The sequence below is a fragment of the Leuresthes tenuis genome, unplaced genomic scaffold (genome assembly GCF_036924035.1).
Source record: "Leuresthes tenuis unplaced genomic scaffold, fLeuTen1.0.hap1 SCAF_3, whole genome shotgun sequence".
Classification (NCBI taxonomy): domain Eukaryota; kingdom Metazoa; phylum Chordata; class Actinopteri; order Atheriniformes; family Atherinopsidae; genus Leuresthes; species Leuresthes tenuis.
This window is the reverse complement of record NW_027325357.1, coordinates 19,391,209-19,414,484: the sequence shown is the minus strand read 5'-3', so window position 1 is coordinate 19,414,484 and position 23,276 is coordinate 19,391,209. Positions and strand designations below refer to the sequence as shown.

General features: G+C 39.9%; 1 protein-coding gene across 3 annotated transcripts; it reads left to right on the top strand.

Moving 5' to 3' along the window:
* Positions 1-7,586: 7,586 nt before the first annotated feature.
* Positions 7,587-22,220, top strand: cdk4 (cyclin dependent kinase 4). 3 transcript variants are annotated; one of them, XM_072382375.1, is made up of 8 exons: positions 7,587-7,800; positions 14,510-14,744; positions 14,835-14,970; positions 15,082-15,249; positions 17,183-17,292; positions 19,164-19,214; positions 19,320-19,455; positions 21,349-22,220. In XM_072382375.1, exons 2-8 carry the CDS (start codon positions 14,527-14,529, stop codon positions 21,448-21,450), a joined length of 921 nt encoding a protein of 306 aa, XP_072238476.1. In that variant the 5' UTR covers positions 7,587-7,800; positions 14,510-14,526; the 3' UTR covers positions 21,451-22,220. The 3 variants fall into 3 exon arrangements, with proteins under 3 accessions (XP_072238476.1, XP_072238475.1, XP_072238474.1); XM_072382374.1 differs by having other exon boundaries at positions 7,587-7,838; XM_072382373.1 differs by lacking the exon at positions 7,587-7,800 and adding an exon at positions 12,760-13,051.
* The last annotated feature ends 1,056 nt before the right edge of the window (positions 22,221-23,276 follow it).

Sequence of the window (23,276 nt, the reverse complement as noted above, 5' to 3'; positions counted from 1 at the left end):
AGGCAGTGTGCTGACTGAAGCTGCTGTCCAAGGTGCTGATATTCATGTGACGTAGGGGCCACGTGGTTATTCATCTGCTGACCAGAAACAATCGCTACGATTAACCGATGAGTTGTTTGTGTGAGCACGGACTTGTACTACTATCTCCATGACGACCGATATGAGTTTTGGAACACAGGAGTGAGGGCATTTTGGGAAACCCTTTAAATAGCTGCTCAGTTTTTGAGATTAGTTACATTCTGGTCGGGGGAAAGAAGCCATCTGGATGTTGGTTAAAGAGCAAGAGGGATACATGGAAGTGATCCCAAAGTACTTAAAAGGAGAATTTTGCGTTTATGTGTGTATATTATACCCTAAAACAGAGCAAAGCTCTCTAGAGACGAAGTGTTTACAATAGTGTCTTCATATCCATGATTCAGAGAAGACGGTCTAATGTTTATTATCATACAAACAGTTTCTCTGTTCCATCATCACAAAGAGAAGCATAGTAATTGTTGAAGCATGTCAATGTGTTGAATGAGGCTCCTCTGAATAAAGCCGCCAAAAGACAAAGGCATTTGGAAATAAAAATGATCACTTGACAATAATCTGAGGGCTGCTTCTTATTAGAATATATATCATAAAAAACTGGTGTCAGCAAGTTAGTTTTAGAGGGACAAGAAAACACAATAAATACCATGGCTCGTGTTTGACTGACTAAGTGGAAGCTTGCTTAATAAAACGTATTGAATTTCAGTTTGTGTTTCATTCTAGTACTTATATCAAACTCTTAAAATAACGTGTTGAATGAGTGTTTTTTTATGAAAAAGTGGCAACATTTTTCACACACTTATTTGGCTTTATTTCGATATGAAGCAAATTTATTGTTACAACTAAATCTACTTGGGTCAGCATAATATACTGAGGCTTATTCAACTTATTTGCAGCAAATGGGCACTAATTTCATTGAGAAGAGCGACAAGAGCGACTTCAAAGCTCTGGTTCGTAGAAGAAGAGTCATTTACGTTTAACTTTCTGCATGCATTGAAATAGAATTAATTGGGTACAAATGATGATATGAGGTAAAAGAACAAATGTTTGAGGCCTTTGTGTTATACAATTAGGAAAGACTAATTATGCGTTACTCTGTGAGGACGGCTCACCCTTCAACTGGAAGTTTACTCGTTCAATCCCCAATTAAGCCAGTCTACATCTTAAAGTATTCTTGAACATACTGAGTCACCATAATGTGTTTCTCACTTGAAAGTCAATCTGGATAAAAGCATTTGCCAAATGAATGTAATGTGCATTATTTGATTAAAGGGAAATCATCTTACATTACACTGCTTACTGTAATTCATTCATGACACAAGTTGATTGGAAAGGATCCATTCCATGTGACTTTCTGGTGTCATTTGTACCAATACAAAAACATTTCAGTCAACTCAATTAATTTGAATCAGACCCAATCCTGGTCAATGAATCAAATCAACTCTAATAGATTATATGACCTGATCCTAAGAAGTGGAAAGCTTAATTAAAGCTTATTACTTATCGTATTCAAATTGTTGTCATATATATTCTTATACACATACATATATATGTCTACATATATGTATAATCATATATTGTCTGCAGTTAGTGTGACATTTCACAGCGTTAAAGTCATGAGGACTGTGCACTTTGCTTAACCCGTCTTAGACTGTTGTATTTTTTCATACAGGATTAATTGAATTAGATCACAATAATCTGTAAGAAAGGCATTAGACATACAATGTTTCTGTCAGAATAATAAGAGGTTTAATGGGGACTTTCAGTGACCTCTCGTATGTTAAATGCTTCGACCAATTGTGGTTTTCTTCATGTACAAACAGTTCATGTAATCGCTCAGTGTTTAGCTTGACTATTCTCTGCTGACATTCATAAATGCACAGCAATTGCATATCAAAAAGGTGACTGAGAGTTTAAACTCTATTAGAATGTGCACAGCATTTCATTACGTTTCCTGATGTCTTTAATACAAAAACAGAATAAACAGATTGACAGTCGACTAAATGACAGAGACTAATGGAGAAAGGACAAATAAAGCAAATACGGAATGGCAAACAACAGAGAAATGATAACACATGTTAATCATCCATGTAGTAACATAAAACCTGATAAAAGAAAAGAACTGAGAGGAGACCGCTTGATCGTCTGTAAGATAACAGAGGGTTCAGCGACTGTTAGTGGACTGTGGTAAACATCATCACAGAGACTCGTGTAGTACTTTTGGTTTGTATGAATCTGTGTTATTATTTATCCATCTTAATCATATATTACACAAGCCACAGCTTGTCCTGATAACAGCTCAGTAATTTCTCTATTCTCTAAATCAACCTCATGAGGTCGTCACCTGAAGCTCTCAAAACTGTTTTGAAGGAGTTCACGCGCATGGTAAACTCTCGTTCTCCATTTTTCCCTCACTCTGTGGTCCTACTCATCCCAGACCATCTTAATAGGTTTAAGAGGGGTGACTGGAAAGGTTGGGTCATCTGAAGCAGCACTTCTCCAGACTGCACTTACAAAGCTCAGAGGGGACCTTTGGTCACTGCTGTAATTGTTGGTCAGATGTGCCTTAACTTCTGAATAAATGAGCAACAATGTCAGCGTCCACCCACTATCCCCTCTCCTCCCATCACAGTTCACAATTAAAAACCACTCATGCAGTTTGCCTACATGTACCGCCTGGTTGCCCTTTTCTTTCCACCTGACAAAAACTCAGCAGCGGGTACAAAAATATCCGAAAATGAAAATGAGACCAAAGTATTCTCAAGCCACTCTCTTTGTTTCTTTGCCAAGGCTACTTTCTTATTCTTCTTGTTCTCTTAGCAGTGGTTTCTTTGCAGGATTCCTACAATTAAAGCCTTTGAAAGGCTTTAATCTGAGGTGGCATTAATCATTGATTTGTGAGGCTGGTAATCTATTGAACCTCTCCTCTGCAGCAGAGTTTTTCCCAGGGGCAGTCCTCATGAGTGCCAGTTCAATCATAGTGTTTGATGGCTTTTACCACTCCATTTAAAGTAACAGTCTTGAAGTTTACAGAATGAATGCTCTTAGTATTTTCAGGTAAAAATGGACTGTGTCCTTCCTCAACTAAGGAGAGCCATTTGTGTAATAACATTAGCAGTTAAAAACTGACGTGGGTTATTTGCCATATGCCATACAAACTTCCAAACATGTGAGGTTGTACGGCCTGTTCACTGATTCAGATTCATCCCAAATGGGCACTTCAGTTTGACAGCCTTCCCAGTTCTCACAGTTAAGCTTGAGCACAACAGCCTAACAGTAACAGCAGCAACAACATGACAACAGATCAGCATCTGATACTCACAGGTTGCCTCATATGAGCAGATCATCAGGTGACAACAACATCAGAATCAAAAACATGAACCTAAAGACAAACACCTACTGTCTGTTTTTAGCAACCTAACAGCAGAAGGAATAAATAAACTAGAAAAAGACTTTGTTTTCCTCAGGGGTGCATAATAGCGCCACCCTGAGGGCATCAAAATAAATTTAATCTAAGAACATGGCCAGATTGACTAATAATACCTCTTTTTTTTTTGGCTACTCGCAACTTCCAAAGTGAACACAGATCTTTTAACTGGAGTCCAGTAATCTTGGTGCAGACTTTGACAATGCATTTAAAAAAAACTGATGTCCATGTAAATAGACTTTCAATAAAAACCTGAAAAGAATTACATAACAAATTTCTAGAAACACCAAAAGACTTCAGCATCCACATGAAGTGGATTCTTTGTTGTCTTTGCTTGGTAATTGACTGTTTGTATTAAACTTAAGTGAAGAGTCAAACACTGTTCCCAGATACTTGTATGTACTCACAATTTGGACGTCTTCAACGTGAATTCTGGCAGTTAAAAAAATGTAAAAGTCACAACAAGGGATGTAAGAGCAAATGGTCTAACTCATTCAGTTCTCTTGATTTATTTTATTTTATTTTGGAACCGATATTATGGTTGTAGCCATCTGGCCACACCTGACACACCTCTGAAAAAGTGATGTGAAGACCTGACTGAGCTGGTCTGCCACATGTGTGCACAGATTGCATCACTGCTTTCCTAATATTCACTCCTCTAAACAGAGTACTAACATATTGCTGTGGTGTCACAATACCATTCCCATTTTCATTCTTAAGTATAAGAGACTATCTTAGCTTTGAAATAATACTTGAGAAATCAGAATGTTCAAAAGGAGAGAAAAAAGAAATGAAATGAAAGCGTTTGGCATAACCTATCCAGCTGTCCTCCCTGTGATGCTGGTTGAGATATTGTCAGCAGTCACCCGGGTGAACAAACAGTGGCTACTTTGAAGTCTGAAAATGTCTTTTCTGAGTTATTTTATAGTTTTGACGTCCTTGTTGGTGTCCAAAAATAGCAAATGTGTAAATGATAGAATTGGTAGTAACTGAATAATTGCAGCTGCTTTAGTTTCAGGGTCCTGGTATTGTCATAGGCATTGTTGACACACCGCTTTGACTTATGGGTATATATAACACTCAGTTACAGACAGAGCCATTATTAACAGCTGCACTTTTCCATTAAGTTGCTTCCTCAGAAATCACAAGAACTGAGTCTGTGAGTTTTTTGCCTGCAATCCTCCTGGTGATACAGAAAGCCCTGAGGTACCTTAACATTTTTACAGAGGCGATGCCTTGTTTTAGACTTGTCACAGTCACTGAAGAGAGTTATGCCATTTTCAATATACTGCCAATCCCATTTCTTACTCACAGCGTCCACTGTCCTACCCTCTAGCATGCTGTAGAAACTCAGGAACTGTAAAAGCACTGAAAGACTGCAAATGGATTTGTTGTACACAGCACAGAGAACACAAATTGTAACTCACCAACTGGGATCTTATTTATAGACAACCACAAGTCCTCCATTCACGTTGTTCTGTGATCACATGTGCCAGTGCAGGCAGATTGGGAAGTTAGTTTATAACCAATCAAGATCTCTTTAAAGTGTGATAATTACCTTTAAAGTTACTGACTTTAAAGTAGTCTCTTTATCATACTGACTCACAAACTCAAACAGCATACAGCCCATTTTTCTCTCTCTGTCGACCCCTTTATAGAAATAGATTTGCTTTATTAAATCATCTTAATACTCAGTGTGGCTTGCATGGTGCAGTTAATCTTTTGTAAATATGTTCCAATAAAGCAACAGTAGACCTCAGTTATTTAGTATGAAACTTAAAAGATAAGCACAGATGAGATGGAGAAAACACTTGGTTTTTCACTGATTTCTTCAAACTTCACTAACATTGTTTTGTTGAATAAATATATACATATTTGAATAGTATTAGATATTATGTTTTTTTTTAAATGTAACAATTGGATGGATTGGATTAAATGGATGCACAGGCACATGAAGATGGATGTGTGTATCTACTGTTTAACTTACGTTAATTTGTTTAACAGTACATATATTTATCTTTTGTGTATCTTGGATGCACTTTATTTCTATTGTTTTCTTTAAACAAAGGCAGTTCCATTTCTTTATTTCACGTTACCTCGGTTGCTTGTTCATTCCGCTTTGCATTACTAAACATAAGAAAGATCAGACCATACCTAACCCAACATGCCACCCAGCTCCCGGTGCAGGCCATGGTCATCTCCCGCCTTGACTACTGCAATGCTCTCCTAACTGGTCTCCCAGTCTGTGCTGTGAAACCTCTGCAGATGGTCCAGAACGCGGCGGCGCGTCTGGTCTTCGATCAGCCTAAAAGAACACGCGTCACCCCTTCTGTTCATTGAACTCCACTGGCTACCCTTAGCCGCCCGCATCAAATTCAAGTCACTGATGTTAGCCTACAAAGTGCTTAATGGAACGGCTCCCATCTACTTGAATGCTCTTGCAAAGGCTTATGTCACAACTCGGTCCCTCCGTTCGTTGCAGGATTGTCGTCTAGCAGTGCCTACACCACGTTTAAGACAATCCAAACTCTTTTCATGTGTCGTCCCACGATGGTGGAATGACCTACAGAGCGCTACCAGAACAGGGGCGTCCCTGTCTATCTTCAAGAAACTCTGGAAAACCCAGCTCTTCAGAGAGCATCTCCTATCCTAGCACTTACCTACCCCCTCTATCTTTGCACTTTATCTTTCTGCACTTCTTTCTATGCCTACACCCTATCTCTACTCTGTCACCTCTGACAGAGTCAGACTAGTGGGTTCCTTCTATGTAGTTTATTGTTAGCTTTTTATATAGCTTGTTAAATCTTCATTTGTAAGTCGCTTTGGATAAAAGCGTCTGCTAAATACAGAAACATAAACATTTATTAGAGTTTGGATGAAAAGAGAATGATTTACAGGTTTTTGATCCACTCAACATGCAAGATAAAGTTATCTCTGGTCCATAAATATATATTTAGAACAGATAGAAAAATAAGTAACGGCTAAATATCCTGGTAGTGAATTTGCTCAATATGGCCAAGACTTCAAAATGGACCAGCAGGTGAAAAATTGCTGTTTGTCCAGCGCCAGCATATTCACAACGATGTTAAAAATGTGTGATGTCACTAGAACAAATAAAAGACAGAAATGACATAGCAAATGTAAAATGTAAGCTCAAAGTTCATTTGATGTGCAAAACTATTTGAATTTTGAGTCTTTCTTTCTCTGATTCGTAGCATGTGTACCATACTGTATACCTTATACTGTACATCTTATTTTTGGCTTTTATCATATATTAGCTATTCATGTAAAGGCCAATAGGAATAAAACAAATTGGCTTCCTGTAAAGTACCAACCCTCCAAGTCAAGTGAGCAATTCCACACCCAAGTTTCAAGTCTTTCCCTTAACAAGCTACACATAGGGAGGTAGGAGGGGCAGGGGGAGGATCATAGTGCAGTTACACATGGCACTTTCAGTTGTTCATGTATTTACAAAGGTGAGGCATAATTGAGACCAAAGTATGACAAGTATTTTTGTCAGTTCTGAGGTACGATTACTTACTAACACAAGGACACTTTACTAAATAGTTCTGTCACATCCTGGTTAGGTTTAGGCAACAGCAGCACTTGTTTAGGCTTAGAAAACAATCATTAGGGTTCGTATAAAGCTTTATACAAGACTATCTCAGTGTAAAACTGAAACAATATATCATAAATCAACATTTTATGTACTACAGAATATAGAGCACATATCGAACGTTGAAGGTGAGAAACTTAGTATTTCATGAAAAATATTAGTTCATTAGTTCGCTGGCATCAAAACCTCACCTTGCGTCAGTCGAGGTGCTTCCGACCAAGCAGACCACTCCATAAAAAATGGCTCACTTACGATCTCAATTTTTCTTGGCATAGTAGCTCAAAGTTCTGACTCAGTGTCAAAACTTTGAGATGCTAAGAAGAAATGTAAAGATAAGGAATACAAATATTTAATCTAATAATGTCCTCTTCTCTTCTTGTTTTCTTTTCTTTTCTTTTTTTTTTAAACTAAACAAAGTGGCAGGAATGGCCTTCCATATCACTGAACAACTTGATCACTGAAAGTTTTTTGTACATCATTTGCTGGTGACTACTTTGGCTCCGCCTCCTCATATAGTTGCTGGAAGCAACAGGAAGACAATCGAAAAAGAGTGCAGGCTGGGAGGAAAAACAGTGGAGGCCCAAATCATATCGGCTGATTGGCTTCTCCACATCAGAGCCACCGCTGGGCTGCAAACTTCAGCCTGAACCTGTTGTCCCCCTCCGACCCGATTCTTTTCGAGTTATACGTGGCAGATTCATGAGCATGTCTTGCTCGTGGAGCTAAAGTAAGTTTACCTGCCGCTGAAGAGGGGAAACAGCCGAGGTAAGTACTGTGTGACTGTCGATTACACTAAACTGCTCGTGGTTTGCGTGTCACTTTGCCAGCGGATATGCATGTAGTGTGGCACAGATGTGAAATGAAGGCTGCAGTCGGTGATCCGTCTCCTCCGCCACCGGCTGCAGTTTGTAGGGTTTCCTCCGCCACGTCAGGGCCCATGTGGCGGAGGGGGGAAAAGTCCGTGTGGCCTGTTGTTGCTATACTTTCTTGCCAGTTTAATTAACAAAGGAGCGCCATGGAGGAGCACCACGTGTCTGTCTGTGCTGGCCTGCTGATCCCTCTCTGCCTCCGCCCACTGGTCCTCAGGGTCACCGGCCTGCTTTTACACTTGCCTGAGCAGTAAATGAATGAAATGCGGCAGATTAAAGTCGGCTTCTGTCTTTCAGAAATGCAACACAGACACTTTTACGAGATCATCAGTAGCCGCTGTTAATGTAGCCGAGTGAAACTTCAAGATGTGCTAAAATCTGCCTTCTTGTGGTGTAAGCTCCTCTGTTACTGTAACAGGAAATCAGAAGATGTTTTTAGGGTGAGAAGTCATGAACAGCCCCAGGAGGACATAGAGCACAATGAAGGAAATGGAAACACCCCATAACCTCACCTTAAATAAACTGTTTTATACTAGTCTAATAAAAGTTTGACGGAAATGAAAATGTTTCTTGACTTATTGTTTGAGGCTTTATTGATTAAAGATGCTTTTTAGTTTGTTTTTTTTCGCATGTTAAAGTTCTGAAAAGTTCTAAAGCTCAAAGCCAGCGTTAACTCGCCCACAAAAGGCTCCATAACTGCTTGAAACTAGTCATTTACAGTTCAGGCTTTTCTTCCATTACTAAACAACATCACAACGTGAAACATTTGCCTGATGCCTGCCTACCTGCTGGTTTAGCATGTCCCTCAAACAGAAAGTGCTGACAAGTGTGACTTTGGCTGGCTGCAGCTGACTTGATAGTGAATAAGCATTTTTTAATTGCGTTAGATAGATTGATAGATACTTTCTTCATCCTCAGGGGGGAATTCACGTTAGGAGGACTAAAACTGGACTTATGCACGTAAACATGTTCATCTGACCAAACTCGTATGAAATCAAGCTTCTCAAAACTGGGCGAACACACCCAGATACTGCGGTTGGGGATAAAATCACTCCTGCACGTTTGTCTAGACTCAAATGGGCCTCGGTGCTCTACACATGCTCCAAAATGTAATCTTTTTGTTAAAATAGTATTAGTAGTATAAGTGTCTATTAATACAGTGAAATTTCCAATGAAGCTGCTCTTATTCACATATCTTTCTATTTCTCTTGCCAGGCAGTTAAACACATCAAAATTGTGGCTGAAAATTGTCCCGTTAAGACTCGGTGTCAACCCGCAGTCACTTAAAACTTTTGGAGACTGCCACTCTGCTCTAATAAAATTCAGATTTTAATCTTCTGACAAAATCATCATTAAAGTAACTTGAAGACATCTGTGCGGCGAACTTGGCTGCACTTGCACGCAAGATGATCTCCACAGAGAAAGTAAGCGGCAGAACTTGGCCCATTAACACCGTTCTTACACAGTCAACAGTGTCACGACATCTGACACGATTTGGTCAGTCGCTCACTTCCCCTCCCACCCTACGTGTGTACTGGGAAAAGTGGTCCAATTGAATGAGGAAGTTTTGTAACGCAGACTTGACTAAATTGTGAATGTGACCATTTTCTCTGAGAACTGCAGGCAATGTAAGATGTGACGCATGAAAAGACAGCAGTTGAGTCGCCTACGGTTCATTTGAGCGAGTGAGCTCTTGAACTTGCAGGGATGTCAGCTAGGGCTAAACCTTAAAGAGTGCTTTTTTTTTCATGAAATAAAAGTGTGCCCTTCGAAGGCATCGCAGCGAGATATTCAGGCCCTGGATGAAGGGGTCCTCGGCTATTGTGAACGCTCAATGTTGCAGCATCTGCTGTATTCTTCTCTATGCTTGCAGCGGCGAAGGGAAGCGCAACATTACTGCAATGCTTTTGTTAAAAAAGTTTGTCCAAGGGTCTGGAAAGTTGTGAGATATGTCAGGCTTCGCTGGCTTCTTCCCAAAGCTTTATCACGTGTCGATTTGGTGTGTGAGATGGGAGGTGATTATGTGGGCGTTTGTGAGACGCTGTGCCGCCTGCAGCTCTGCTATAAAAGAAGATGTAGCTATTTTGGATGGTAAGAAAATACACTTGGGTGGCCGTTAATTTACCTGGGCGGACTGCTCAAGGATTAACATCATGTGGGGGCCATGAAATGACTTCTTCTCAGACAGTACAGTTATTCTGGAGTGATATGGTCTTCTGAAATTAAACCGTAGTGTTGGGTGTCCGGATGTACTTTTGTGATTTGCGGCAATACAAAAAGAACAATATGACCATTTAACTCTTAGAGGTACCGTCTATGAGGAAAGGCCTCTAACCCAGCAATGGAGTAGAAGAACATTATTATTCTGCAGTGTTGCAGAGGGGCTTGTTTGTTACAGGACAGGACTGCTGGTCTAATAGTGTTTTATTCTACTGCAGTTATTTGGGGAAATGTAGCGTGTGTTCACAGGGGGAAAAAAAATCACTCTTTCAACAATTTAACAGACAAATGCAAAGGATATTATTAGGCTAATGATTCTATGTCAGTAGTAAAATTGGTTGATCTGAACCCTTAGAAGTCTGCGCGGGCGTCACACGTCTCGTTGATTTATTAAATTTTATTTATTCATTTTTAATTAATTGAATCACGCACAGAAATTTTCATAGTTTTTGGGTTGTTTTTTTTAGTGTAAAAGATGTCTGTCATGTATGCAGTGGGTTTTGAGATTTACTGAGCTTATCATCGTCCCCTTAAGGGTTTAGGCACATGGAACCATATACAAACCATTGCTTAAATCAACATTCGAGAACTTGGTGAACCATAAAACAATGTGCCTCTGACTGTTTTGAAGTTCACCTACCTTTCGTCATATGCATTCTCAAACCTAAAACTGCCCTAAGGCGTCTGGTGGCTGAGATACCGCAGTTCACGTCTTTGCTTTCCAGACCCGCACTGCCCTGTTTTGCCTTCCAGTCACTTTGACATTTTTGTGGGCTTTTGACGGAATCTTTGTGGTCTCTTCAACATGATAAAAAGTTCATGTTTATGCCTGTACATGTCACAGACTACTTTTCTTTTTTTATGACGACGGTGTCCCTCAATTGTAAGGGAAGCCAAAGAGCTGAAAATGTCCCCAGTTCTTTAGTATTACTTAACATGCCTCAGCTACTTATTCAAATTTAAGTCAAGACGTAGACATACTTAGCGGATATGTGTGGAGCTGTATGTCATTCTAACATAGTTAGTATGCTTAAATTAATGGGGAGTTTTTAAGGCACATGACCATGTCCCTTTCATGACTTTCCACCATCTCGCTGTGGTTCTTGTCAGTGGTAGCAATCCATCCCGTTCAGAAATTCACACACTCTGGCAGAGAAGTAAGGGCAGACTGCTCCTTCTTTAACAAGGAGGGTACAGAATTAGCACTTATAACAGACCATGTGACAAGGTGGCCTTCTGCAGCACCTGTAGTTCAAGAAGATTTCTTACAAGCATACAAGCATGTTTCAAGGCCATCGTGCACCGCAGCAAGTCAGCACTGCATAGCACTGCATTAATTCAAATGAACCTTAGGTATAAGAAACTGCCCTGAGCTCTTGCATTTTTTATCAGTCATCTGACAAACAAGAGCACAGCGGTCTTTGTTGGAGAGAGGCTTTAAAGAGATATGAGGTAAGGCAGATTGTTTCTCTGAAGATGACAAGAGGGGCTGTAGCAATCAGGTCTGGTAGGAACCCCAAATTAATATAATGAACCAGTATATCAGCATAAAATAGGCTCTATTAGGATGTGTCCGCATAGCCTTTTTCCTGAGCACTTCCTCCTTTTTTCTTTTCTTTTTTTTACCCAATTGTTACCTAAAAGAGTGTTTGTTACTACCCAAACGTAAAGTGGGGCCCCCAACATCTTTTTTTTTTTTTTTTTTAATTAATTAATTTTTTTTTAAACGCCCCGCCTTTGTTGTGTGGGCACCCCGGGTGAACCGAACTTTTAATAAGATTTGCATCTGTCGTTGCCGTCACGACTTTTCAGGCATCAAATCGCATTCACATTGGTCGAAATCGTCATCGTAGTAACCAGGAACATGGAGGAGGCCCAGCTGCTTCTGTCTGTCCCGAGTGTTAAATGCTACGACATGTCAGGCAGAAATGACCAAAACAAAAAGAAAAACTCTGATGGAACAGATCGTACAGACAATAACCGTTGATGTTAAGTGTTGTCTTTATCGCTTTACGAGTTGCAAGCTAGTGAGCTGTGTGCTCAACATTTACCGGAACACTTTTTCATAAGACACTGGGGTTTAAATGCTCTCCAGAAGCCTGCCAGCACATTCCCGACAGAACAGATGAACGGACATGCTCGAAGTCTGTGGTGTTTTGTGAGAGGGGAGAAATCCTTTTATCTTAAGTCTATTGTTTTACTTACTTTCTGACGTTATTAGTCATGTTGAAATGAATTTGTAATACTTGAATGTCAGACAGATTCTTAGCTGCAGACAGTCTGACTCAACTGTCTTTGCGTAACAGGAAGAAATGCGGTGTCCTAATGGAACATCTCTTCCTCTAAAAGCCACAGTTCATATTGACCACTTCAGTACTTGTGTTTTGGCAGCAGATTTTAATAATATCATTAGTATCTTACTCTACAGTTTAGCAATGTGTTAATGCAGTAGATAAAATCTCCTTCAGAACTTTGAAATGCAAATAACTCTTATATTAAAGCTTTCTGAAACATCTCCTCACATGAGATATTTGTGACATTTTTTACTAAATGAAAAAAAAAAAAAAAAAACTAGTTCTGTTATTAATATTTCAGGCTGGCGATAATGAAGGAGAGTTCATTATTTATCACAATGTCACATTGGTTTCAACCTAAAGAGATCAGCAGTTTGTTGAAATAAGAAACTCCAAAGAAAGCCCATTGGTTTCTGTTAATGGAGAGGAAGGGTGGATCTGTGTTTATCTGTTGCACTTTTACTCAGCAGAACTGCTCCTAGTGATTAAGTGAGAGCAAACAAGGCAAGAGCAGGATACGCACAGACACATGCAACTGTCTCTCACGTGCCAGGTATGAAGGCAACGGGACACCTTCAGCTGCCTGCTCCTCGGGGTAGGTCTCTGTGTTTTCTGTTATGCGCCTAATTGCGTATTGTACTTAAGGATTCTTCTTCAAATGTTGTGTAGGTAGAAGGGGCATAATGGAGGAAAGTAGGTTAGGGGCCTGGCTGAGCAGAGGAAGTCTACCAAACTGGTTTGACAGAGTAAAGGCTGAGACTTGAACAAAGAGAAGGAAGGAGTGTGATGACGTTACTCTCTGGTTGTGTGCCTGCCTCCTCCCAGCAGACTTAATGGATAGAGTGAAGTTCTAGGCAGTGTTGAATGTGCTTACTGTGTTGCAGAGCTGGCACAGAGTCTTGCATCAAATGTGTCCAAATAAAAATGGTGTCGGATTCAACGAATCCTTTGACTTCTTTCGGGAGATCAGGTACTCGCTGCTGCAGTTTGTGGACTTGATGTATATGACTTTGACTGTTGAAAGTAAGAAAATAGATGGGGAAACAGAGAGAGATGGAAGACTGATGGCAGGGAACACAGGACCCTGGAATAGATTGTATAGAAAAGATGGAAGCAGCTTCCTGGTCCAACAAACGAAGCCAATGCGAAGGAGCTTTGAACTTGTATTCTGTTCAACATCCAGCAGCGATGGCTACACACAGAAGACGGTTTGAAAACAACTTGCTGCTTCTCACTGGATCTTTTGCCTCATTTTCCTCATTAGTTTATGGGTGTAAGTTGTTAGTTTCTAGTATTCAATCAGAAACTATTGGAGGAGAATATGAAATGTAATGATCTTTTAAGTAGCTCTAGATGAGCTAGAAATGAACCGTTCAGTTTCATCCAGAATTTGTCTTACATAAGCGTGGTCCCATTAATGTTATAGAGCCGCTTATTTGTCTTTTCTCACGCTGCGTTTTGTCTGTTTGTTTTTACCTGGTCTCACAGGACTTCCCTGTGGTGAGATACTCGCAGTACAGCAGCAATCCTCCCTAGATGTGGATCACAGGGAAAAATGTCTCCAAGGCGAATCTTGATCAACAGCTGAAAAACCCCTCCCTTTGATGGGACTTTTTAATTCAACGCTGCTCTATTCTTGAACGTTAATGAATATAAATGTCTACATAGATAAGCGAAGGAGTAGAAGTCTCGAGTAGAGGTGCTTTATGGGGTGTTGAGATAAGCCTGGACTGACACACATCAAGGCCAGAGAAAGTCCCAGAATTGTTCTGGTAATGTAAATGAGTGGTCCTCTCTCTCCATTGATCTGCCACTTACAATCTTCGATGGCATTTTAAACAGCAGCACAGAAATGAGCCACAACAACTACACCTGCCAAAGTGTGGCATAGGAAACAATGGTCAGAGTTCACCTTCAACAGGTGGTTAATGAAAAGCAAGAAGAGTAAAGCTTCATGTAGTTTCTGAATTCCTAACATGAAAGTTCCTCATGTTGCGATGGCATTTATTTTGTGGCTTTTACCGTAATTTGTGTGATAATCTTTGTCTTTTAGTCTGTTTGAACGGCGCTATGGCCCACTGCACCAGTATGCAGTACGAGCCAGTGGCAGAGATTGGTGGCGGCGCGTATGGGACCGTGTACAAGGCCCGGGACACTGAGAGCGGGAAGTTTGTGGCTCTGAAGAATGTGCGCGTCCAGACAGACCAAGATGGCATCCCAGTCTCAACTGTCAGAGAGGTGGCTCTGTTGAAAAGGCTAGAGCAGTTCGACCACCCCAACGTGGTCAGGTAAAGACGGTTATCAAAGTGTTGTATTTTCAGTTTGTGTCGCCTGTCATCACCTCTCATAGTAGACATGCTTTTCCTCATTTGTACCAGGCTAATGGACGTATGTGCCACCCAAAGATCAGACCAAGAGACTAAAGTCACCCTAGTGTTTGAGCATGTGGACCAAGACCTGAAGACATACCTAGATAAAGCTCCAGCTCCAGGACTGTCTCCAGACCGCGTTAAAGTGAGAATATTTCAAATGAACCACACTAAGGCCGGATTGTTTTAAAGCACATTTTAAAACAGTTGAAACATGAAGTTTTAGTGAAGATGCACCCGGGTTCTCTTTTTGTAGGATTTGATGAGGCAGTTGCTGTGTGGCCTCGCGTTCCTTCACTCTAACCGTGTGATGCACAGAGACCTGAAACCAGAAAATATTCTGGTGACCAGCCAGGGTCAGGTGAAGCTGGCTGACTTCGGCCTAGCCAGGATCTACAGCTGCCACATGGCCCTCACTCCTGTGGTAAGAACTACTGTGTGTATTCTGTCCTCCGGACCATATGGCTGTTTATTATTCTTAACAATTTTTGTTATGATTAATTTGTATTGGAAAAGTCTTCATTTTTTTATATACATTGCTGGGAAAATGTGAAATGGATTTACTGAAACATTTACATGCAAAAAAAAATAATAAATAACAGAAAGGCCCTAAAGCTCCTCTTTGGATGTTGGCTGCCTTTTGTTTTGTTCTCCTGTCAAGATGATCCCACACTGCTTCAGTAATGCTGAGGTTCCGGCTCTGGGGAGGTTTTATTACTCCATAAGACCTTTTTCCACTTATTTCCTGTCCAGTTGTTGTGTAACCATGACTTTCCGCAGTACTGTCTATCGTAGAAGTTTCAACGAGGTCCTTCGTTTAAGATCTGTTTAATATCGTAATATTTCACTGTCGGCTACGACACTTGCATAATCATGCTTATCTGCTTTCTTGCTGAGGAAAGACGAAACCGATATCACTTTCACATCTACTTCTGTTGTGGAAAGCAGCAGATGGTTTCCTTAGATAAGACTGCCAATAGGAGTTAGCCTACCTCTGTCCGAATATAACACATCTCTCCCAAAGTACTAAAACCTAAAGCTGTGTGTTTCATATTGGTTTTAGAAACTATGTAAACATCCTGTGTTGTTTCTTTGATTGGTTTAAAATGGGAAAAGTGCCCACATAGCTCCCTTTCGGAGTGTGGTTTGTACGAGGTAGTGACCTCTACAGTGGCTTCAGTTCCAGATAGAAGCTACAGCTGAACTGCAGCCAAGTGCATCTCAACAAGATGATCACTGTCGTCTAATCTGTTACGAGTTTGAATGTTTTTCGTTTTCCTCTATAGTTTTTTTTTATCCCATAAGGAATTCTTGCTGAAGGGCTGTCGTATAGATGTGGTTGAATTTAAAAAAAATATATATTTTTACAGGCGCCTCCTTTTTAGTATAGAGGCAGAATAAGTAACACAGTGTGTAAAAAATGGAAAAAACCACAGTGTTACTTTTTATAAACACAGGATGTTCAGTCAAATAAAAAGGCAAAAAGGTGTTGAATTGTTCATGAAGACTTTCGGGGTTTAAAGAATCTCCTGCATCCGGAGGAGTTTACATTTCAGAGGCTGAAAGGTGAAGTGTCGGCTTTCACCTTGAAAACATTTACAGCTGTAAGGCTGGATGTTGCATTGTTCCTGACGGCATCCGCTCACAGTGTGTCATTTCAACTTGGTTATCTATTTTCAGCCGCTCTACATTGTTTTTGATACAGCACACATCTTTCTGCCTACTGTATGTGGGCATTTCTATATTCAGCCCTTTCTGTTGGCTGAATATAGTTATGGCTGGCAGCTATAACTTTCTGGAGTCTCGGCCGGTTGCCAAGAAATATTCCGGCACATAATGCCCCTGAAACCATGACGTGGCATTTCTACCTAACATTTTTCATAGATAAAAAGCGTACAGTTTGTAGTCGTGAATCAGCTCCAGATATGCAGTTTGGCAGATTTTGTGACTTTTGTTACAGTTTTGTCCCTAAATGCAAAACACAACCAGCTTAAAGCATTTAAAGCTGATCAAGTTTCTTTCGGTGGTTGACAAATGGTTTGCAGCCATATTAGCAGCTCTATTGCGACGATTGAATACGGCTCTCAGTATTTTCACAAAAACAGACAGTGTTCACATGTTGATGTTTAGCAGGTCGAGTTTACTGCTGTAAAAAAAAAAGAAAAAAAGCTGGACACCTCAAAGTAGGAAGTTGAAATATTTGTGGTGTTGCTTTGGAAAAAGTCAATGGAAATGAGCAAAAAGTGCAGGTGTTTTGTTAAGAAAAGGCCCTTCATTCCTTTAGGTTTCGTTGCTGAATATTACTGTTTGTATTTAGTCTTAGTGATGTTTCTCGGCTCTGTGTTTGTGTCTCGCAGGTCGTGACGCTGTGGTACCGACCTCCTGAAGTTCTGTTGCAGTCCAGTTACGCCACTCCCGTGGATATTTGGAGCACCGGCTGCATCTTTGCTGAGATGTTCAGACGCAAGTGAGTCAACCGTCAGATAAGAGCACTGCTGCTTTACTGTAGATTACAAGGAATTAGTTAGGAACGTCATTTTTTTAGAATCTGATAAATGAGATCTATCCAGTATGTCATCATCTCTAGGTGATGACACTCAATGACAGTAACCAGAAATGATGTGTAAAGATGAATAATAATGATGATGAATAATGATTTATCCCCTCTTGGTTTAGTTTTCCTCTTCTTTCGTTGTCTTTTCCAATTCATTTCTGTTACTTTAACATCTCACTAATATGCCCATAGATATGAGTGTGTGTGTGTGTGTGTGTGTGTGTTTCTCTCACCTCTCAACAAACAGTTTATATAATCTATTTCAAACTCTGTGCCTGTAATACTTGGGATGCTTTAGAAATAGCAATGCTCATTTCGAGGTGTTTTGGATGAACAGTTGTTGTATTTCTTTAAAAGATTTTTGTCATAGTTTGACAACCATCAGTTCCCCACATGTGACAGTTTTATGGACCCCACTCACCTCCATAAGTCAATTCTCAAGCTGAAATCATAGGCTGTATATAAGTGACAGGCTGGCCACCCTGAAATTACCCATTGGTATGTGGACTGTGATTTAGTAGGCTTGAGTTGTATTTTCTCTCACCATCTTGGATTTTTTTAGAGCCAGAAATGATTAACAAGGCATGGCTAACTGAGGAACCGAGGAACTCCACGCTTGTCCGTTGTTTAGTGGCCACCGCGCTCACCTTCTGGAGGAAATGATGTTCGTCTTCGTGTCAGAATAGAAATTGTTGATACAAAGTTGCTTTGAATGAGAAAACTGAGAAAAACACATTTTTTCATACCAGGGGAGCTTATTTATTTCTGAGTCAAAGTGTTGCATTTTAACATGGAGGTCTAAGAGGATTAGTTTGAATTTGAAGCCAGCCTTGAGGAACTGCAGTATTCAGCACTTCCACATTGGGTCACATTGAGTCATCTTCCGTCTGCAGACGCTGCCACGTGTTAATTAGTCACGTTACTTTTTTTTTTTTTTTTTTTCAAAAAAAGAAAGAAAAAGCAAAACTTGCCAAGTATGACGTGTTTAATGTCTTTTGTCAAAGAGAGTGACACCAGACAAGGTTTCCTCCTCGTTGAGCAGCTGTCTGGGTCAGCATTAGACCTTCCCTTCTACCAATTTGCCTTTAGAATTTCATGCAAATATGTCTGTGACTTTTTGAATATTCCTGCTAATAAACTGTCGCCACCACATAACCTCCCCCTAAGATTTGTATTAGGGAACATGGGCACATTGCAGCGTCTGCCTGTAGTGGACATGTTTACACGTTGTAGCACATCAGCAATACAAACTAGAGACAATAAGCTGTGTTATAACATTCCCCTAATTTTCACGGTCCTGATCAATGACACTGTTCGATCAGATGTAACAGATGATCATTTGATATTTATTTCACAGATTACCACAGCCTTAAGTTTTGTGAATGAGCAGCCTGAGGTAATGTGTTGTCTCCCAGGTCAGCTGAGAAACAATGCAGTGCAGCTCAGTGATACGTGCAGTAGCTCCGCCTGGTGGTGAAAATGACACACTGCATTAAATTAGTGGCCAATTAGTGGCCAAGGCTAAAGGAGTAAATGCCTGAGAACGATTGCTCTATGAGAAACTAGGGGCACAGTCTTTTAAGTTCATCACTCATAATAATTATTAGTAAACATGGGGGGGGGGTTATATACACAAGACTTTGGGTTTGAAATGGCAAGCGGCTAATCTGTGTGTAAAGAACGTATAGTTGCTGTTTGCCCTCATACACAAACGGCAAGCAGCTGTCAACTTCAGCCTATTAACGAAGCTTAAACTCTGTGGGGTTTGTTTTTTGTGTTTTTAGACCTCTGTTCCGTGGAGAATCAGAAATGGACCAGCTTGGAAAAATTTTTGAGTGAGTACCGCGCACCTTGAATCACATTAACCTTTGGAGAAGAGCGACAATCTGATCAGTCATGTGACTCCTGCGTAGATTTTAAAAGTTTCCTGTTTTTTTCAGAGTTATTGGCTTGCCACCTGAGGAGGAGTGGCCGACTGATGTTACAGTATCGAGAAAAAATTTCCCCCCTCTCATGGCTCGCCCGATCACAGATTTTGTTCCAGACATAAATGAGCAGGGGGCACAGCTATTGCTGGTAAGACTCATGAATTAAAAATTAAAATGTCTATCTGTCTTGCCTGGCTCTTGATTCATGTCTCAGCTGCAGACAGAACTGATATCAGGACAATCGCAGATAAGCCTGTAACACTAGACCCACGAATTTAACTCCTTGTGGCTAATGTTGCTTTTCTAGGTGGGTCAGTCTGTAGGAGACACCAGGACTCGCTTCAGGTGATCTTTTGGCATGACTGCTCATGTGCTGATTAAAGTTAATGATGCGGATGATGATTCTTTAGTGCCATATGACTGTGGGATGTTTCTAGCATCGCAGCTGCCTCATTTTGCAGCATCACAGAAAGACCAAAAATGGAGAAAGAAAAGCAAATTAACTCAAATAAATAACTCCCTTTTAACGAATAAACGATGATTCATATTTAGAGTCATTTCAGTCTAAATAATACCTTGAGTCAAGTTCCTGATAAGAGGTTTTTTTAAAGGAAATTTACACTAAATGTTGCTTCTCTGTGACTGAACATGCAACCTTTTTGTGGTTTTCATTATATTTTTTAAAATCAGACATGTTTTACTCTTTTCTGGATTAGGATTACTTTATAACTGAAAGATAATTAGATAGCAAAATTACGAAATCTTGTTGACCATATTAAGGTCTTATGACAGCTAATTTCTTTTAGACTTTTTATTCCTCTTTGTTTTACTGGTTAAAGGAGTCGTTCATCATTTTTCAGCCATTTTCTACTAGTTGCCTGGCAACAAGCCATCCTGTGGAATATAACTGCTGATTCCACCGTTAGTCTTAATAGTTTAGAGCAAGACAACCGGCTGCTGATATCCAATGCAGATAAAGTTTTTCTTTTTCATTGTTTAGGATTTAATCCCAAAATAAACAAACCCCTTCCCTCCAAACGCATGTCTATAATTTGTCCATTTGTTTGAACCTTTTAATAGACCAAAGCACAAAGGAGATCGCTTTTACTGTCTTCCCTGTTCAGTTAGATTTGATTAAAAAGAATTCAATAAATCCAGAATTGGATGCCAGCAAAGCTCTCAGAAGTCGGAGAGTGGCATGCTTACCATTATGTTACACAACCCATCCTTTTAATAACACTTTGAATCGTTTTGTTACTGAGGATAGTGCCTATTGGAGTTTTGCAAGAAGAATCTGTGTTTTGTTCCTACTGATTTCAGCTGCTCAACAGTCCCGTGGTTATTTTTTATATGATTTTCATCCTCATGTTGCTCCATTCATTTTCAACAAGACACAGGTCCAGGCAAGCATGCATTTTGTGTCTGAGGCCGCATGATTACAAATCATGCTGAGTGAGGTCTGGTATTGTTCTGCTGAAATAACCATTCACCTCCCGAGAAAAGATGCATCTTGATGTTGGCTTACAAAACTCCAAAATGCCATCATATCCCTGTACATCAATGTTATTTTCACACGTATGCGCACGTCATCCATGCCATGGGCCCTGACATACCCCAGTGCAATCATTGTCCGTCTTATTTTGCACCTCTTACTATTAAGAGGTTAGATGATCTTTCTCGTCTGTGGCATGTAGAGCCAAACGTCTGCTTTTCCCAAAATCAGATAAACGGTAGCCTATGGTCACAGATCACATGTCCACCATCTTTCTGTCCATCTGAGATGAGCAGAAGTCAACCTATTTTAGAGCCTATAGACCAGGGCCATTCAGCTAACATCACTCTCCACAATGCCTTGTACTGTGTGAACAACAATGGTGGCCTACAAGTGGAGGGATTTGCACTAATATTCTAAAAGCAAAAACACCTTGAGGCTGTTGAATACCACATCTATTTCATCTATGATCATGTTAGTCTGATTAACCATACAAATCCTATTAGTTGGGCCACGGCTCTGATATTGTTTCCTTTCTTTCTTCCACAGAAAATGCTGACCTTTGACCCCTTGAAACGGATATCAGCTCTGAATGCACTTGAACACCCATATTTCCGGGACGAGGACACATTGATTCAGACAAGTAGCTGAAATCGGGCAGTAAACGCCAGTTAAACTGTTTTTAACTGGGTCAAAGTATTTCGAAGAATTTCACTCTCTGAGTTGCCTGTCGATATGTATAGGTTATGCTTTGGAATCTTATTTTGTTCTGACATCAAAAACAAGGATTAAACCTAGAGAAAAGGACGGAATGAACTTGAGGGTCACTGGCATGCTTTTCAACTTGTAAATGTCCCAATTAATGACATTATTATGACACTTTTTAAAGGACAGTACCAGTGTTTTTGATGTTCTGGATCAGAGTCCTCAGCAGGAACTGAAATGTCTGTCATCTCGTTTGAAACGCTGCTCTTGTTACATTGTTGAGCATCTGGCAGAAGTGACACCCCAGAGGGTTAGATTAGGGACTTTCACTGTGTGTGTTGATGTTTATCAAAGGAACGATGACACCACAAGGCTGCGACGGGCTATTTGTCATAAAAACATGATTGACTGTATTTAAATCATGAAACTATAGTAGTTTGAAGCAGCTGCAGAGAGACGCACAAGAAATGCGCACATTGCAAATATACTGGTATTGCCCTTACGTTATCTCACCAAGTAAAAGTATTGTTTTTGTGGACTTCATTTTGTGTTTAACATTTTTTGTTATGTCGCTATATGCATCTGGAGTCAGCCAGCACGGCACGCCATGAATAAAAAAAAAAATTAAACCGTTTTAATCATAGTCAGACTTAAATTGTGTTTTAATATACTGATGACAGTCCATAGCAAATGAATAAATGTGAATGTTGAATATATGCCTAAATCAGGTTGGGTCTTTTTTCACTCTGGATTTGTTGGATGAGTCATAACTGCTTCACGTACATACGCATTTAAAAAGAAAAAATAAGACGTGATAATGAAGTATTGCAATTGTCAAAATTAGGGAGAATAAAAAGCTCCAAAAAGGCTACAGGAACCACATTAAGTTGGGAAGCAGAAGCGTTACCTCAGCACATGTCAAGCCTCAAAAAGAGGACTCCAATATTTACCATAAAGCAGTTGTTTTGGTAGACTTTCTCTTTTTCTTTTTTTTTTTTTTAAAGGGTCAATACCCACTTTTTTAAAGCTTGACGTAGTTCTTGAATCTCAGGATTTGAGAATGTAAAATGGAAGGTTTCTGAGCATAATCCAAGACAACCCTGATAACAACACCTGTGGTTGTTTCCTCAGACTATAGTGGACATTATTAGTACACTCTTAAACCAAAAAAAATTTTTTTAAGTGTGTGCAAGTATACATTTGGGTTCCTGAGCTTACTAAGAACTCAAAAACTCAGACAAACACACAAACCAGGCATTTTGCTTTAGCACAATTAATCTAAAAATGTGACACTGAGTGAGCCCTTCGGATTTACAGGGCAAACTTGCATAACTTTACAAGTTATCCAGCCATTTAGATGGTTCTGTTGGCTGAAGAAATAAATGATCTAATAATACTCCTATCAGTTCCACATTTAAGACTTCATATTCAGACAAGAATATCTGACTTCTTAATGGCGTTCTTTAATTTTCTTATTTTATTTTGTTTTTTATTTATTTTTTTAATACCATTGAGAAGTTAGAATCTCTGATTTACAATTGAATGCACCGTCAGTGCACCAAAAATAACAGGTGGAACAAAAGTTAACGTAGATTAACTATTGGGCTATTATGGGTAAGTAACATTTGTTCATGCAAGATGCAATTAATACAAGACACAGAAGTATGGAACAACAGTGCTGTTGAGAGATTATGGATCCAGGTGATGGAGGTACAACACTGGCCAGCAATCTGTGTTCTGTCGTGTCTGTTTTAAAAACATGGGCTGTTCAA